Source organism: Hyla sarda, chromosome 2 (genome assembly GCF_029499605.1).
Source record: "Hyla sarda isolate aHylSar1 chromosome 2, aHylSar1.hap1, whole genome shotgun sequence".
NCBI classification, from domain to species: domain Eukaryota; kingdom Metazoa; phylum Chordata; class Amphibia; order Anura; family Hylidae; genus Hyla; species Hyla sarda.
Genome location: NC_079190.1, coordinates 249,770,811 through 249,789,653, shown reverse-complemented (window position 1 = coordinate 249,789,653; position 18,843 = coordinate 249,770,811). Strand labels below are relative to the sequence as shown.

The following is an 18,843-nucleotide window of genomic DNA, read 5'->3' as shown; positions in this document are numbered from 1 at the left end:
GGCTGATCCAACTTTGATGTTATGTCCTTAAAACAAGTCAAAATGAGGCTCAGTAGTGTGTGTGGACTCCACGTGCCCGTATGACCTCCCTACAATGCCTGGGCATGTTCCTAATGAGGTGGCAAATGGTCTCCTGAGGGATGTCCTCCCAGACCCTAACTAAAGCATCTGCCAACTCCTGGACAGTCTGTTGGTGGATCGAGACATAATGTCCCAGATTTGCTCAATCGGATTCAGGTCTGGGGTACAGACAGGCCATTCCATAGCATCACTGCCTTCCTCTTGCAGGAACTGCTGACACACTCCAGCCACATGAGGTCTAGCATTGTCTTGCATTAGGAGGAACGCAGGGCCAACCGCACCAGCATATGGTCTGACAAGGGGTCTGAGGATCTCATCTCGGTACCTAATGGCAGTCAGGCTACCTCTGGAAAGCACATGGAGGGCTGTGTGTGCGGTCCCCTAAAGAAATGCCACCCTACATCATTACTGACCTACCACCAAATCGGTCATGCTGGAGGATGTTGCAGGCAGCAGAACGTTCTCTACGGCATCTCCAGACTCTGTCATGTCTGTCACATGTGCTCAGTGTGAACCTGCTTTCATCTGTGAAGAGCATAGGGCGCCAGTGGTGAATTTTTTCCAATCTTGGTGTTCTCTTGCAAATGCCAAACATCCTGCACAATGTTGGGCTGTAAGCACAACCCCCACCTATGGACGTCGGGCCCTCATATCACCCTCATGGGGTCTGTTTCTGACCGTTTAAGTGGATACATGCACATTTGTGGCCTGCTGGAGCTCATTTTGCAGGGCTCATGCAGTGCTCCTCCTGCTCCTCCTTGCACAAAGGCGGAGGTAGCTGTCCTGCTGCTGGGTTGTTGCCCTCCTACGGCCTTCTCCACATCTCCTGATGTACTGGCCTGTCTCCTGGTATCACCTACATGCTCTGGACACTACGCTGACAGACATAGCAAACCTTCTTACCACAGCTCGCATTGATGTGCCATCCTGGATGAGCTGCACTATCTGAGCCACTATCTGTGTGGGTTGTAGACTCCGTCTCATGCTACCACTAGAGTGAAAGCACCGCCAGCATTCAAAAGTGACCAAAACGTCAGCCAGGAAGCATAGGAACTGAGAAGTGGTCAGTGGTCACCACCTGCAGAACCACTTCTTTATTGGGGGAGTCTTGCTAATTGCCTATAATGTCCACCTGTTGTCTGTTCCATTTGCACAACAGCATATGAAATTGATTGTTAATCAGTGTTGCTTCCTGAGTGGACAGTGTGATTGACTTGTTTAAGTGTTCCCTTTATTTTTTTTAGCAGTGTATAATAAGTATGGTCTCATGCACTGTACTATGGATCTTTGCCAGTTCTGTCTTGTTTGGAGCTGTAATATAACAGTAATTTTTATGTACCTCTTAGTGATGCCATATGTTTGTACAAAGGAGTTTTTGTAAACACTCTGTGTAGTGCCACATGAAAAAGAAACTCCACTGGAGAATTTGTTTTGAAGGTAACACTTCTATACCTTACCATACCTTACTTTTTATATTACTTTTAAAGAGATACTCCAGTGGAAATCAATTGTTTTTTAAATCAACTAGTGCTAGAAAGTTAAAACAGATTTGTAAATTACTTCTATTTAAAAAAAACTTAACTTCCAATACTTATCAGCTGCTGTATGCTCCACAGAAAGTTTTTTTTTTCTATAATTTATTTTCTGTCCACAGTGTTATCTGTTGACACCTCTGTCTATGTCAGGAACTGTCCAGCGCAGGAGAGGTTTGCTATGGGAATTTGCTCCTGTTCTGGACAGTTCCTGACATGGACAGAGGTGTCAGCAGAGAGCACTGTGGCCAGACAGGAAAGAAATTCAAAAAGAAAAGAACTTCCTGTGACTCATTCAGCAGCTCATAAGTACTGGAAGGATTAAGATTTTTAAAATAGTATTAATTAACAAATTATCTTACTTTGTGGCACCAGCTGATTTAAAGAATTTTTTTTTCCACCGGAGTACCTCTTTAATAGATTTCCTGGGCCAGACGCACTGCACCTGACATGGGGAATGTTTCCCCATGGTTATACAGTATGGTTATGTACCTGGCTGGTTATGTAAAATAGGTGAAACCTTACAGGGGTTAGATTCAGGGTCAGGCGCGGTGAGCCCAGCTCAGGAAATCTATTACAGTATGCTGGGAATGTGTGAAGCATTCTCAGTTTACTGTATATATAAGCAGGTTTGGCCAAAACAAACCATCTGAGGTTTTTGTTTGTACTGAACATAATTTTTTTTCAAAGTTCGGACAGAATTCCTGTTCTACGGATTTGGTTTGCTTAACTCTAGTATGGAAACTTTTTAAGTATCATGTCCATACTTAATGCTATTTAGTGGCGATCTTTCCTATGGTTGTCTGCCTGAAGAGAAAGGGGTGAGCACTGGAGTTATTATTACTGACCTGGACAGAGCGGGCAACATTAAATGTTTCTTCCATATCAGGTATTTCCAGCTGAATAACCCGTAAATCCTTACACTTCAAAGTGACAGTTCCTGAGCTCGATCTTCCATCTCCGTCTTTGCTGCTGTCTTTGCTCTTCAACATGCCAATGTTTTGAACACTACAGAAGAATTACATTTACTGTCATAACAAAGCTATATCAATCCATACTCTTTTGAAGGCACATTGCTAAATGTAGAAGAGGCAGAGATAAACATGTATTACTAGTTACATTTTGTTATTTACTGTGAAAATTACCTAAAGAGGTTATCCCTTCTACCCTAAATGAATGCAGCAGATTGGCCGCCACTTTATTTGCTTGCTAGTTGAGTAATTCTCCGCTATATTTGAAACTAAAGTAAAGTGAGTAGAGGCCAAGCCTGAGAAATTCTGCTCCATTTACTCAGGAAACAAGAAACCCCTGTTTTCATGATGGGTTTCAGGTCAAGAACTATCCAGAGCAGAAACAAACCCTCAAAGCAGACCTTCCCTGCTCTGTACAGATCCTGACATAGACAGAGGTGGCAGGAGAGAGCACTCTGTGTTGGATTGAAAAGAACTCCTCCTGGGCATAGAGCAGCTGATAAGGAATGGAAGGCTAGCTTTTCCCAAATGCAAGTGATGTAAAAATCACAAATCTGTATAACATTCCAGCACCAGATAAAACTATTTACCTCTTTGGAATACTCCATTAATTTCAAGGGGAACTATGCAGTGCTTCATTTGTCATTTTCTAATTCATAGCATATCCTATATAGTGGATTTCTTCTGAACATTTGCCACAGTTTTCACCCTTTCAGTGCAGAACCTGAAACCTGCTGCACAATCCCCCCCCCCAAAAAAAAAAAAAAAAATATATATATATATATGTATATATATATACAGCAACAGAAGAATGCAGCAGCACACTGCCAGCACAAGGATATAGGTGCAACATGAATATGCAGTTAAAACATGGAGAGCTATACAGCTATGGTGTAATAGATGCAAATGTGAAACTATGAAATAGTGAGGCACTTAGCTCGCAAATTTGTCTCCGCCGGTGGTCAAATAGCTTGGACCGTCCCACCGCGATAAGGTAGCCTCCTGGGACGGACCCTACACTGTGAATATGCCTCTGTGTGAACAGTTCAGTAAGCATGGCAGGATCTGGAACATCCAAGCCACCTTATATACACACCTGATAGAGGTGGGTGGGGTGCAAGGCCAACATGGAGGTAGCCACTCCCCCGTATGTGCAATACAGACAAAGAATAAGTCAGCCAGCACTTTAGTTGATACCAAACTATTATATGGACCTGGCCTACAGGTGCACGCTACTAGGCTAGATATACAGCAACAGAAGAATGCAGCAGCACACTGCCAGCACAAGGATATAGGTGCAACATGAATATGCAGTTAAAACATGGGACGGTCCAAGCTATTTGACCGCCGGCGGAGACAAATTTGCAAGCTAAGTGCCTCACTATTTCATAGTTTCACATTTGCATCTATTACACCATAGCTGTTTCACCTATATCTTTGTGCTGGCAGTGTGCTGCTGCATTCTTCTGTTGCTGTATATCTAGCCTAGTAGCGTGCACCTGTAGGCCAGGTCCATATAATAGTTTGGTATCAACTAAAGTGCTGGCTGACTTATTCTTTGTCTGTATTGCACATACGGGGGAGTGGCTACCTCCATGTTGGCCTTGCACCCCACCCACCTCTATCAGGTGTGTATATAAGGTGGCTTGGATGTTCCAGATCCTGCCATGCTTACTGAACTGTTCACACAGAGGCATATTCACAGTGTAGGGTCCGTCCCAGGAGGCTACCTTATCGCGGTGGGACGGTCCAAGCTATTTGACCGCCGGCGGAGACAAATTTGCGAGCTAAGTGCCTCACTATTTCATAGTTTCACATTTGCATCTATTACACCATAGCTGTATAGCTCTCCATGTTTTAACTGCATATTCATGTTGCACCTATATCCTTGTGCTGGCAGTGTGCTGCTGCATTCTTCTGTTGCTGTATATCTAGCCTAGTAGCGTGCACCTGTAGGCCAGGTCCATATAATAGTTTGGTATCAACTAAAGTGCTGGCTGACTTATTCTTTGTCTGTATTGCACATACGGGGGAGTGGCTACCTCCATGTTGGCCTTGCACCCCACCCACCTCTATCAGGTGTGTATATAAGGTGGCTTGGATGTTCCAGATCCTGCCATGCTTACCGAACTGTTCACACAGAGGCATATTCACAGTGTAGGGTCCGTCCCAGGAGGCTACCTTATCGCGGTGGGACGGTCCAAGCTATTTGACCGCCGGCGGAGACAAATTTGCGAGCTAAGTGCCTCACTATTTCATAGTTTCACATTTGCATCTATTACACCATAGCTGTATAGCTCTCCATGTTTTAACTGCATATTCATGTTGCACCTATATCCTTGTGCTGGCAGTGTGCTGCTGCATTCTTCTGTTGCTGTATATCTAGCCTAGTAGCGTGCACCTGTAGGCCAGGTCCATATAATAGTTTGGTATCAACTAAAGTGCTGGCTGACTTATTCTTTGTCTGTATATATATATATATATATATATATATATATATATATATATAATTTTTAATACATTACAGCAGTTTAGGGGAATAAGAGGTTAATGGTTGATAACTGGAACTAAAGGATTAACAGGCACATCACTGGTGGACTAGGGTTGTAAAATGTTAATGTGTACACTTCTGGTAGTGCAGGTCTAGTGAAGAGCAGTAAGCAAAGGCAGGCTTTTGGACTGCAGTCTAAATGTATTCATTTTGTAAATCTGCTCTGGATTCAAGGCCGGCCCTACAATGGGTCCCACTAGGTCCATTGGACCCAGGCGGCACCTCCAAATGGGCGGCATATTGCCACCCGGAGAAGATTTTTGACCCCTTCGCGACCCATGGCGCTCAGGGTGTATGGAGCGGACTCCTGATAGCTGGGGGCTGCCGCTAATAGCCAGCATGCAGAGATAGCCGCAGCCAGCTGTTAACCCTTAGGATCGCCGCTGTCAAAACAGACAGCGGCATCTAAAGGGAGCAACATGCTCGCAGGAGGACAATCCACTGTGGAGGCCAAAGGGCTTACCTCTCCTTCTTTCTGTCCTGGTCCCGGATCTGCATTTGATAAAGCCTGGCTGCGCCAGGCTCTACCAAATGATCGCAGAGCGCACATATCAATGTAGTTCTATGGAACTTCATTGATCTGTATGAATAATCTACTGATTCCTCCTAAAAGTCTCCTAAGGGACCAATAAAGTGTAAAAACATATGTGACAGTGTGGCAAGGAAAGGGTGTATTTCCCTAGCTAACCCTGGAAAAACCTCCACCTGTGGCCTAATTAATGAGGTAGCAGAAAGGGGAAATGTGTTTGAAAGGAAGTCAAACAGAATAATCTGGGCTCTCCCCAGAACACAGCAAGGTGGCTTTGGGGGGAGGCAGGGGTCCTGGTGAGGAACACACAGCCCGAGCTGTGAGTGGCCCCAAGTGTGGACAAGACACCCAGCAAGAGGTTGCAAACGCTGTGTGTGAACAGTGAGTAGAAGGTTGCAGGAGGCATAAGTTTAACTGGCCGGGAAAAGCCCACCAGTTGGTAGTCAGGGCATGCTGGATTGTTTAGTTAGTGACTAGACGGTCTAGGGTTTTGTTTGTTCCTGTATTATGTTTTTATTTATCCTGCAACCTGTCTAATAAAGCTGGTGAGGGGCCGGACTTGCATAAATACTGTTGTTTGCCTGCTAATTGAATTGGAAGCGTGTCCTGTGGCGGTGTCAAGGACAATCCCAGAGCTATCCCCAGGGAGAAATCCTTACACATAATAGGTATCACTGTGTGTGTAATTGTCTAAACTATTAAAATATAACATTATTAATCCCGTACAGTAAATTGCGGAAAAAAAAAATTTAAATACAAAACTCCAGAATTACATTTTTATTTTTTTTGTGCACTGTATATCTGCAGTCCCATATCTGCCAGAGAATAGCTCTGGAACACACTAGTCTTATTTCAGAACATGGTGTGAATTGTCCTTTTAGAGATGTTATGTATTTTTTTTTTCTTTTTAACAAAACTTGGATGACCAGTGCAAGGGAGGTGTTCAAATGTTTTCTATGGGACCTAGAATTAAATCTCAGATTAAATTCAGACCAAAAACCAAAGCCAAAACAATGAATTACTAGCACATGTTCTGAATTACACATTTTGCATACGTCAATATAATGTAGTTATTATATATAGGGGTAACTTTATATAAACACTTAGTGGGTGATTTATCAGGACTCGTGCATCAATGAAAAACAAAAAAAACTGGAGATGGTTGCTATGGGTAACTTCTCCACTGTTCCTTTGCACAAGTTTTGATAAATTTGCCACAAAATGCCCCGAGTCATTTGTTATAGTATGTTTACCTCTTTTCCACGGAGTCCACAGCACAATGCAAAAGCCATAATTCACACTTTTCCTGCTTTGTGCCCTCCACAGGACTGGCAGAGAGTATCAAGTGATGGCTGCTCACACACAGAGTCCCAGTCACAGGAGGCATTAGGGGGCAGCATACACGTACATTTTCCACTTGCGAACTCCATATAAGATGTGAGAGCTCCATGCCCTGTATTAGAAAGAGGCGCCTGCCAATATACAGCTATACGTGCTTAGTATTTACCAATGATCTAGTAAATCTTCATTGCAGAGGAGCAAAGGGTCACAAGGGAATGCCTAATATGTATAGTGAAACCTGACCGATAGCAATGCTAAATAACACAATATCCCTTGCCAACCCTTAATGACATATTTCACACAAACTATGCAACAGCCTGTTACCACTGCAGAGCTGAAGAGGGTGGAAAGTTACTCGTTGCAAGAAGGAAGTTGAGGTTTTCTTGACATAAATTTTAAAAGCTTTACAACTTAACCCTCTCCTATTCCTACAGACCTTGTCATATCACAACCATTTATATACACCGCATTGCAATGTAAAGTAGCTCACATTAACTGGTGCAAAATATCCGCTAGTGTGAATAATGAGCTGTATTTTTGGCATGTTTCTAGCTGTAAGTGGAGTTTAACCCTATGTTATAATCAGTGAAGGACAGACCACTAAAAATGTTGTCCGAGATCAGAAAAAAGGGTGCTCGTTGCGGGATTTTTGTTTCCTCTGTATCATGGGCTTCTGCCTTCTCTAGTACCACCCATTGCCAATCAAATGTCCTATGCCTGATTGCACAGATTTGTTTGGCAATAGTAGTTTCTCCAGACTTCTTTTTTATTTTTACTTCCTAATGGTTTTCTTTCATATGTTGTTCATCCAGTCTAATGCTAGAACAGTGATCGTTGAATCCATAGTTTCACTGATCAAGAAATGTGACCTATGTACAGTTTACCACATGGACATTTCAGAATATAGATAACATTAGACCTATTGCAAGTGAAATGACCATGAATTTTAATGGGAGGACCTTTCATGGAGAGAGTGTACATCAATGGTGGCTGAACTGCAGTAACAGAGTCTGGCCACTACAAATTGTACAGGGGTGTCTGCTGTGTTTCACTGTATATGCCAGCATCACGGCTCTGGGAAACAGCTGACTGGCTGGCATTTCGGTGTTGGCACCCCACCAATCTGATATTGAAGACCAGTGACATACCTATGCTTTGGCTAAACCTGCCCTCCGCCAGGGGCACACATCTGGGGGGGCAGGGGGGGGGGGATAGGGATGCAGGCCACCAAAGCCTAGGTATGGCACAGTGGCCCATCCTGTCCTGGATTCCCAGGTGACTGGGCTCAGCTTGATAGCTACCTAGCTACCTACCTGGCTACCTGCCTAGCTACCTACTTCTTTACTTAGGTACCCAGCTACCTTCTTATCTACATAGCTACTTACCTAGCTACCTACCTACAAAGGTACCTAATTATCTGGAAAGTTTCTTGGCTGCCTACCTACTTAGCTAGCTGGCTATCTATCTACTTACTTAGTAACATGGCTACCTACCTAGCTACATGGCTACATACCTACCTGGCTACCTACCTATTTACCTACCTACCTGCATATTTACCTACCTTCTTACTCAAGTGCCTTACTACCTACCTACTTACTTATCTACCTAGCTACTTGACTACCTACAAAATCCAAAAAGAACAGTGGCTCACCAAGTGTACAAAAGAAAAGGTGGTTTATTCAAAAAAACATGTAAGGCTACCTACCTACATAGCTTTCTAGCTACCTACCTACTTACATATTAACCTACTTGGGGGGATCAATCTACCTACTTAAGGATGTATTTATCTACCTGTCTATATACCTGCCTATGGGAGGAATACCTAATAAGAGAACTAAGAGCTGTGGGACTTACCTACCTTTCTGTAGGGAGGGGGAATACCTACTTAATGGGAGGGGGGACCTACTATTCTACCCACCTTTACTGTGCAGGACACCATGAGGGGCATTATTACAGTTTGGGGGTCTATAGATTGTGTAGAGGTGAGGAGGGCACTAAAAATGTGTAGTCTTACATGTTTGTCCTGCAGATGCTGAAGAGAGGAAGTTTTGGCTGTAGGAAGTAATCATGTCAGTCTGAGCTAGATGGAGAAAAAAGGGGAGCAAGGGGAACTAGGTACACCTCTGACCCATCCTGGGTGTAGACTAACATTAGATTTTGGCCATGAAACCCCTTTAAAGGAGTTATCTAGCATTTTTGCCGGTCGCAGTCTGTAGATTACCTGCCCGTTTAGGGATAGGTAGCCCTGACTGCACGGGACGGTAGGGGTTAACGTAGAGCCCAGGATAGTTCCCCCTCCCCCCTGCTTTCCCGGGTTAGTAGGAGGGGAATTAAGGCACGCCCAGGATATATTTAGGTCCACCCCACCCCCTGGTTAGTCCTTTTGTACTCACCAGCGCTCCTGAGAAGACAGCTTGCTCCGGAGATGGCTGATGAGGCAGTGTGGAATGCTATCCGGGAGCGGGTGTTGGCTGATCCAGGCGTCTTATCTCAGCTACTGGCTGGGCTAGGGCTTCCTGCTGCTGCGGTTGGTAGTGGATCTCGGCCGGTAGGTCCTGCTGTACGGGGGCGACGGACCGCCCGTGCATCGCGCCCTCCGGCGCGTCTGAGCCCCAGTCCCCCTAGGTCTTCTGCTAGTAGGAGTGGGCGCTTTGCTGCCCGCATTGCCTCCTCAGCTGTAATTTCGGCCCCTGGTGCGGCAGTGGCCGCGGCTCGGGCCGTAGCTCCGCCCCTTATGGGTCATGTGTCACAGGAAGCTGTGGGGATTTCTTCGGCTGCTTCGCGCGCTTCCCTGCAGGTCCCGGCAGTTCCAGGTAATTCAGGGCAGCCTGCTGTAGTTTCCCGGCCAGTATTAACCCCTGCATTGCCAGCTGTTATGGGTGCTGGTGCCCCTGCTCCCTCTCATGCCTCTTCCTCTGCTGAGGAAATACCTGATACCCCAATTGCCACGGCCCGTGTTCCCATTAGACCCCAGGGTGTTCCTGTACTGCCTGGGGATCCTCAGCAGCCACCTGTCCTAGGGGGTAGTAGCATTGATCCTCCTTATGAGGATGCTTGTGATAATTTGGGGCCCCAATCTGATGATCTGCCACCTTTAGATGCCTCAGCTAGTTCCCCTTTGCTTTTTGTTGATAATATGCGGAAAGTCAGTCAGCCACCGCGTGACCGAGTACTTAGTAGGTCAGAGGGCCGTTCCTGTCTAAGACGGTCGCGGTCGTCCTCACGGGGATCTGGCCGCTCCGGTTGGAGCAGATCTGTTGGGTCCTGTAGACATCACCGCAGGTGTTCCCGCCGGGAGTCTAGGAGTAGGGTGCACTCCCGTAGGTCCCGCTCGTCCCGGTGCCGGTCTCCTTCATCATCTGGTCGCAGCTCGTATCGCTCAGGGAGTCGGGAGCGCCGCTCTCGCAGGCGCGAGAGGCGGAGACGTCATTCAAGGTCCCCGAGGAGGGCTTCCCGCGGTGGCAGTCGGACCCGTGCGGTGTCTGATCCGGCTCCTGTGCCGGTTGCTGATCCAGTTCCTGTTCCTGCGACGGATCCGGTCCCACCTCCTGTTGTTCCTGCGCCGACCGGTGAGTTTGATTTTGCGGGTGCATGGGGACAGGGGGAGGGTCAGGCTGCTTTGTTGTCTACGCTTAAATCTGTTTTGTCTAGTCTTGTTAACAGCAAGCCGGCGGAACGTGTGGTTCCGGCGGCGGCCCATAAGGCCTCCCCGGTTAGGATTGGGGTATATAAAGATTCTGTTTTTTGTGGTGTTAGTCCTTTAGGTGTTTATGTTGATGATGCTGTGAAGGAGAAAATTTGGTCTAACCAGTATGTTGATTTGTGGTCGCTAGTGTCTGCGGACCAACATACGATTGACAAGGAACGTAGGCCCCAGTCGGAAAAAACTTTCCTACTAGGCCGAAGGTGGCGAAGACCATGGGCAATTGGTTACAAGCGTTTGCAGTTTTGGGGTGTATTATGGGTGAAAAGCATCCGGAGCGGTGCTCCGAGCTTTTTATTTACATGGACTCGGTGTATAGTGCTTATAAGGCTCATGGGGGCTCTGCGTGGTGGCGGTATGACGAGGAATTTCGTCGCCGCTTGTCTTTGCAGCCGGATGTTGGTTGGGGTGTTAAGGCGACCGATGTTTGGTTGCGTTTGATGATGGCTCAGAAGGCGCAGCCCTTTCAGCAGGGAGCCGCTGGTCAAACCGGGGCCACCGGGCCGGCGGCCGTGCGTCGACCCGGGGCTTGCTGGTTATTTAACGAGGGACATTGTCGTTTCCTCAGCTTGTGTAAATACAAGCATGAGTGTTCTGCCTGCGGGGGGTCCCACGCCGCAGTCAGGTGTCAGCGGGCTGCTAAGCAGACCGGCCAGGCGCCCTCTGCTGCTGCAGGGAAGGACCCCGGTGAACGTGGACATGATGTGCCCGTGGTTAGACCAGTACCCCAATAAGGATGCTTTAGTTTTATTAGAGGGTTTTCGTTATGGTTTCTTTATTCCTTTTATTTTGGGTCAGGTTTCTTCCTCCTACCCTGACAACTTGAAATGGGCCAGGGAGTACCCTGAGGTGCTGCGGGAGAAAATTGGTAAGGAAGTTTCTTTAGGTCGTTTTGAGGGGCCTTTTATGTCCCCCCCTTTTTATAATTTGCGGGTTTCCCCCCTTGGGGTTGTCCCGAAGAAAGAGGTCGGGAAGTTTCGCCTGATTCACCACCTTTCGTATCCGAAAGGTTCCTCAGTGAATGATGGCATTTCTAGAGAGGATGCAAGGGTTTCTTATGTTTCCTTTGACCGGGCTGTGGCCCTGGTAAGGGGTTTTGGGGAAGGGGCATTGATGGCGAAGTCTGACATTGAATCGGCTTTTCGCCTGTTGCCGGTGCATCCGGAATGCTATCACTTACTGGGTTGCCGTGTGGATGGGGCCTTTTATTATGATATTTGCCTGCCTATGGGTTGTGCTATTTCTTGTCGGTATTTTGAGATGTTTGGATCATTTTTGGAGTGGGTTGTTCGCTTTAAGACGGGCAGCCGTTCGGTTATTCACTGGATGATTTCTTGTTTGTTGGCCCGGCTGGGTCTCCCAGATGTGGTTTTTTGTTGGATTCTTTTCGTTTTTTCATGCTGAAGTTTGGGGTGCCCTTGTCCGCTGAGAAGACAGAGGGCCCTTCAACGGTTATTTCATTTTTGGGTATAGAAATAGATTCTGTGGCCATGGTTTTTAGACTACCGACGGAGAAATTGGAGAGTTTGCTCTTGTTGGTTGAAAGTTTTTGTGGTGTACGGAAGGTGACGCTGCGACAATTGCAGGTTTTGTTGGGACACTTGGTTTTTGCTTGCCGTGTTATGCCCATGGGGCGTGTTTTTTCTAGGCGCTTGTCATTGGCCACCAAGGGCGTTTCCTGGCCTTCTCATCATATTCGCATTTCAAAGCAAATGCGTGCGGATGTTTTGATGTGGAGAGAATTTTTGAGAAGGTATAATGGTCACACGTGTTGGTTGGGGGATGAGTTGTCCAATGCTGAGCTTCAATTGTTCACGGATGCGGCTGGCTCCGTGGGTTTTGGTGCCTTTTTTCAAGGGGAACGGTGTGCGGAGTTGTGGCCGCCTGATTGGCAGGCTAATGGTTGGTGCAGGAACCTCACCCTGCTTGAATTGTTTCCTATTATAGTTGCTGTGGAGTTGTGGGGTGTACGATTTAGCAATAGGCGGGTTTGTTTTTGGACGGATAATCTGAGTGTGGTTCATTGCATAAATGGTTTGTCTTCTTCCTCCCTTCCGGTTTTGTCTTTGATCCGGCATTTGGTTCTTCGGTGTTTGGAGTTGAACATTTGGTTTAAAGCTCGCCACGTAGCTGGGGTTGATAACGTGATTGCTGATTCCCTTTCTCGTTTTCAGTTTCAGGATTTTCGGAGGATGTGTCCGGATGCTGCGTTGGAAGGGCTCCCTTGCCCCCCATTGGTCTGGGCCCTGCCGAGCAACGTCTGATCCCACTGATTGAATCGTCGCTGGCGGCATCTACATGGGCGGGACATGGTAAGGCGTGGGCTGAGTGGTGTGCGTTGCTGGCTGGGCGGGAGGTGGCTACCTCTGTTGACAACCGCGTAGCGGTTACAGTGGATTATGTGTTGTGGTTGCGCGATTTACAGGTGTCTGCAATTGTAGCGCGGCGACGGCTAGCTGGGGTAAGTTTTTATTTTAAGTTGTTGGGATGGGAAGATGTTTCAAAACGGTTTTTATTTCAGCAGGCCTTGAAGGGTTGGCAGCGCACTCATGTGCGGCGTGAAACTCGCAGACCTGTTTCGTTTTTGTTATTGGCTTCTCTTTTGCCGGCTACCCGCAGTTGTTGTTCTTCGATCTATGAGTCCGAGTTGTATTCGGCCGCTTTTTGTGTTATGTTTTTTGCCGCGCTGCGCATCGGCGAGTTGGTTCCGGCTTCAAAAGCCGGGGACGGTGGTTTATTACAGGATGACGTGTTGTGTTCCAATGGGGTTTTGCAACTGCGGATTCGACGCTCGAAAACTGATCAGGTGGTTCAGGGAGCTTGGGTGCGGGTTCTCGCAGTGGACGGTCCGGTTTGTCCAGTGCGGGCGGTGTCGTCGTTTTTGGCTGTTCGGGTTCCTGGCCGCCAATTTTTCACGCATGCTGATGGTTTTCCTTTAACGCGTTTTCAATTTCAGGCAGTGTTCAAGGGTTGTTTACGGTTTTTGGGTGTTCCGGCTGCTGAGTTTGGTACGCACTCTTTTCGGATAGGCGCTGCTACGGAGGCGTCCAGGGCAGGTTTATCGGTGGATGCGATACAGCGTATTGGCCGTTGGCGCTCTGGTTGTTATGCGCGATATGTACGCCCTGAGTTGTTGTTATAACTTGTTTTCTCCTTTTTTAGATGTGCAGAGGACGATGGTTTATTTCCTGGGCCACTCTTATTTCCACCGGGCCGCGCAGAGAGCTGATTGCCGGCCGGGTGGGAGATCGTTGGGATGCGGCAATGTTGAGCCTCACTGGAGGGGGATCCCAGGTATGCGTTGGACACGGGTCCTTACTGAAGTGGTGGACATTGCTAGAACCGTCCGTTCCGGTGTCATTTTGGTGGTACATGCAGGCGGGAATGATCTCTGTTATTCCCGGGTTCCTGATCTGATTACTTTGATGAAAGCCGATGTTGAACGGTTTTCTTTTTTTTTTTCCTGATTTAGTTTTAGTATGGTCCGAGATAGTGCCTAGAGTATCCTGGCAGGGTGCTCGCAATGCCGAGGCCATCGAGCATTCACGGCGTTTGGTGAATTCTCGTATGGCCCGGTTTGTGTGACAAAAGGGTGGAGTGGTGGTCCATCATCGGGAGCTTGAAGGTGATAACAGACGGTTTATGATCTCTGATGGGGTTCACTTGAATGATATAGGCTTGGACATCTTCTTGTCGGGCTTACAAGATGGTTTGGAGCAGGCCTTGTTTTTGCTTGGTGGGGGTCGGAGCACCGTGTAGGAGTACACGGGCTCCTCGGTGGCCTGAGGAGAGGAGAATTGAGAAGTGATGGCCCTAGGCACTTTTGCCCGCCGGGAGTCCGGCGGCTGGCAATACCGCTTCGGCTGAAGTAGGTAGGTTGCTGCAATGCAGCAGTTATAGAGTTAATATTCTGTTATTTAATAAATTGAGCTGTGACCACCACCCAGCCCAGTAAAAGAATAATGTTGTCTGTCATTATTGGGAGAGGTGGGCGGAGGGCATATGATGTGGTAGGCGTAAGTGTGCCGGGCAGTCTGTAGGTTACCTGCCCGTTTAGGGATAGGTAGCCCTGACTGCACGGGACGGTAGGGGTTAACGTAGAGCCCAGGATAGTTCCCCCTCCCCCCTGCTTTCCCGGGTTAGTAGGAGGGGAATTAAGGCATGCCCAGGATATATTTAGGTCCACCCCACCCCCTGGTTAGTCCTTTTGTACTCACCAGCGCTCCTGAGAAGACAGCTTCCCTCCCTCCCTCCCTGTTTTTTACATTTGTTGGTGTCACTTTGTATTCTTCTCGGCTGTGCATTTTGTTGTGAGGTGCATGGTTTTTGTTACCCCTTTTATAAAAAAAAAAATAATAATAATAATAAAAAAATATACAAAGAAAGTTGGTAATTTTCATTAAAAAAAAATGTATATTTATATATATATATATTACTTTATGGGCACTTTTTACTTTTGCACTTTGTTATTTGGACAGTTGCTGTTTGCTGTCTATTGTTCCTGACTGTATTTTCTTTATATGCAAGTCACAGCTGGCCTGAGGAGAGGAGAATTGAGAAGTGATGGCCCTAGGCACTTTTGCCCGCCGGGAGTCCGGCGGCTGGCAATACCGCTTCGGCTGAAGTAGGTAGGTTGCTCCAATGCAGCAGTTATAGAGTTAATATTCTGTTATTTAATAAATTGAGCTGTGACCACCACCCAGCCCAGTAAAAGAATAATGTTGTCTCCCATTATTGGGAGAGGTGGGGGGAGGGCATATGATGTGGTAGGCGTAAGTGTGCCGGGCAGTCATGTCCCACCTTGGCCAGTGATAGGCTGAGCAGTAACAGGCATGGCCTTCTTTCTGCTGCCCACATCCAGAAATAAAAATATATAAAATCGCCGCTGAGTAACCCCTTTAAGACATGTTTTATTTACATACCCCATATATATATATATATATATATATATATATATTTATGTGTGTGTGTGTGAAACTTTACATAAAATAGAACAAAATAGGGAACTCATTTTACTATTTTCATACAGATACCTGCAAGTTAACAGACACCCTAAGCAAAAAGTCTTTGCACTAGCTGTCTGAAAACAAAATACTTGATTCCCATGATAACATTCCTATTCCAAAAGCAAATATTTACCCTAGCTTAAAGTGGGTCTTAAAATACCCACAAGTGTTTAAATGACTAGAACATTCAGCTATGTACTCGTTTAAAATTCACTCAATGGCTTACATAGAAATCTCCACACTGACCAACATTATTGTGTCTTAGAACTACCGTATATGTAGGTATCCTAAAACCGCAACAGTAAAGGCATTGTTATTTAAAAAAAAAAAAAAAAGAAAACTATGGATTTGGAAAGTTGGGGTTAAATTGTGTGAGTCTTTCTATAGTTTTCCACAAATCCACTGTAACTCAGCATTCAATTTACTAGTAGATTTTGCAACTGACATTGCTTCAGATTTACATCTTTGCTTTGGTCAATGGGTGAAAACAATAGTTAAAAAAAAAAAAGCACAATGGTGTTGATTTACTAATATAAACTCGAATTGTTTTGTTGCGCAGTGCACCACAATTTGACACATTGAACCAAAAATGGTGTGTGTGCCAGAATTTGTGATGCAATGCGCCAAGATAAACCATCAAATTGGACAAACCCGAAAAGCGACATGATCGGGCAAAAAAGGGGCGTGGTTGACAAAAAGGGGCAGGTTCCCATAACCCGAGTTATTTACTATTAAATTCACACAAAAGCCTGTGAATAAATGGCTGGAAATTCCCACCATAAAAAGATGGTCAGAACAGAACCAAGCATATCTGAAATAACTTAAACAACAAAAAACCCAACACTCAAAGTAAATCAGGGCCAATGTGCCCATTTATCTGTGGAGTAGATTTGGTTTTGAAAACCCTTTTCATATACCGTATTTATCGGGCTATATCATGCACCCTCATTTTTCCAAAGAAATTTGGGTAAAAATGGTTCTGGCCCCGCAGAAGCCGCTGCGGTTCAATGATTTAAAGCGGCCTTCCCGGTTCCCATCCCTGGCTTTCATATTTACCTGTCGGCACGCCCCTACAGGCTCCGGCGGCATCCTACACTGTCACTGCATGCTGACGAGTGACGTTGCGTTGAGGACATCACTTGTCAGTGTGCAGCAACAGAGAAGGATGCTGCCGGAGCCTGCAGGAGCGGCCGCTTTAAATCAATGAACCACAGTGGCTTCTGCAGGGCCAGAAGGAGTTTATCGGCGTATAACACGCAGATAGACTTTAAGCTCAAAATTTTAGCATACAAAATGTGTGTTATACGCCGATAAATACGGTATGTTGTCATGTAAACTGGATTTGCATTAAAAACCTGAAAAAAATCAGCCACTAAACATGACCTGCGTACTGTTACAAGTGGGAATTGTAAAAGATTTTGAACATTGGTGTGATGCCTAGCATAGGGCCCAAGGGTGTGGGGTATGGCACAGGGATTTATAAAAAAACAAAAAGAGTGTGTCAAGCACCACCCTACCAGACCCTGAACTAGGCATAGCACAATATAGAAATCCTGTCTGGAGTCATCAGACATTTGTCAAGCAGGATGAGATTGTTCTTACATTACTCTCATTTTGTTTTTGCCCTTACGGTAACAGTGAGCATTGTCTCTTCTAATGTTTTTATCTTCTTGTGGCAGGATGTTGTAAAAATGTTTTTTTATAGCTAGACTAGAAGCCTTGAGCAGAATACAGTTTTAACCAGTCCGCAGTGACTTTTCCCAGCAGTGGTACCGCCTCTATAAATTTTGCATACTTGTTTTCAATTTAAAATTTTTACTTCATTACATTTTGTAATCCTCTTGTATTCTACATGTATTATTATAATGATGAAAACATAATGGTATATTACTTCAAAATAGAAGGGGATTGGAGAGGCTCTTACCAATCTGTTAACCCGTGGCCTGAGCTGCCCAAATGACACCTACACCCACGGTGTCTAGCAAAAATACAATAGATAAAGAAATTGGGGCTCAAAGGTCTGTGAATATTTGATATAAAATTAATTTATTTGTAAAATTGACTTATTAGTGTACAATTGATAGAAAAAATTATATTAATAAATAGTAAATATTATAGTGGTATCACTTTTAGCTGCTGAAGAAAGGTCCTAAGGAGGACCTGAAACGCATCCAGCCTTAAATGGGCACTGTCATGAAATCTAAAAATTGATATGTTGTAGTACTTAAGTACTACAACATATCTCTAATATACTTTAATTTAAAAAAAAGTGATTTTAAACAAGTTTAAAATCACTTTTAAATTCGGCCACTAGGGGTCGCCCTCCTAGTGGCGGAATGCATTCTGCAGTGACGTCACTACTGGATTTCGACTCATTTAAGCCTGGCAATGAGTCGAAATCCAGTCACTGCGGTGCTCGCTCCAGCCTGTCAATCAAACAGGCGAGAGCTAGCACGCTGATAGCTGGGGCTGCACGCATTGGCCAGCTCCACTGGCCTCGCGCGCGGCCCCGCCCGCCCCCGTTAACCTGTCCGAAGGCAGCTCATTGATCCTCCGGTAAGTCTGCACCACTAGAGGAATGGGGTGGGGGAAGTGGGGTTCGGGGGAGTGCCACCGCTGCTGCTCCCGAAGTAGCACTGCTGCGCTGGTTAAACAAAGTTATTGTTTTCACCACTGGGTGCCTCCAGCTGTTTCACCACTACAACTCCTAGAATGCCTTGACAGCCAGTAGATGTCAGGGCAAGCTGAGAGTTGTAGTGGTGAAACAGCTGGAGGCACCCTGTATAGTGAGCTAAGGGCGGAAGTGCCGGCCCCAGCAGGCATCAGTGACGTGGTGCCTGCTGGGGAAGTCTGCCTGGTAGTGAGCACACTACCAGACAGACAAAAAGGCATTTTAATATAGTAAAAAAAAATGTAAAGGCAGGGAGGGGGTTAGGGATAGATGGGCAATAGGCAGGGACAGAAAGAAAAAAAAATGGATGGTGGGAGCTACCCTTTAACTACCACTACAAGTGCCACAATACCCAATTTTACCTCTCATAGACAAAGTACAAACAATCATCACTACTTCTGTTTCCTTCATTGAACAGGCACGTAGCACCTATCACAAGGACACAGCTTGGTCGTTAC

General features: G+C 46.0%; 1 protein-coding gene across 10 annotated transcripts in view; it reads right to left on the bottom strand.

Annotated features, from left to right (window-relative positions):
- LOC130355976 (myotubularin-related protein 9-like) overlaps positions 1–18,843 on the bottom strand; it is a 134,930-nt gene that overhangs the window by 27,958 nt on the left and 88,129 nt on the right. For 7 of the 10 annotated variants that reach the window (XM_056556923.1, XM_056556924.1, XM_056556928.1 and 4 more), the window contains one exon: positions 2,462–2,621. In XM_056556923.1, coding sequence (XP_056412898.1) covers positions 2,462–2,621 — 160 coding nt within the window. Of the gene's footprint in view, positions 1–2,461; positions 2,622–6,917; positions 7,203–18,843 lie in introns of those variants that run through there. The other 3 variants (XM_056556919.1, XM_056556921.1, XM_056556920.1) reach the window with 1 other exon arrangement.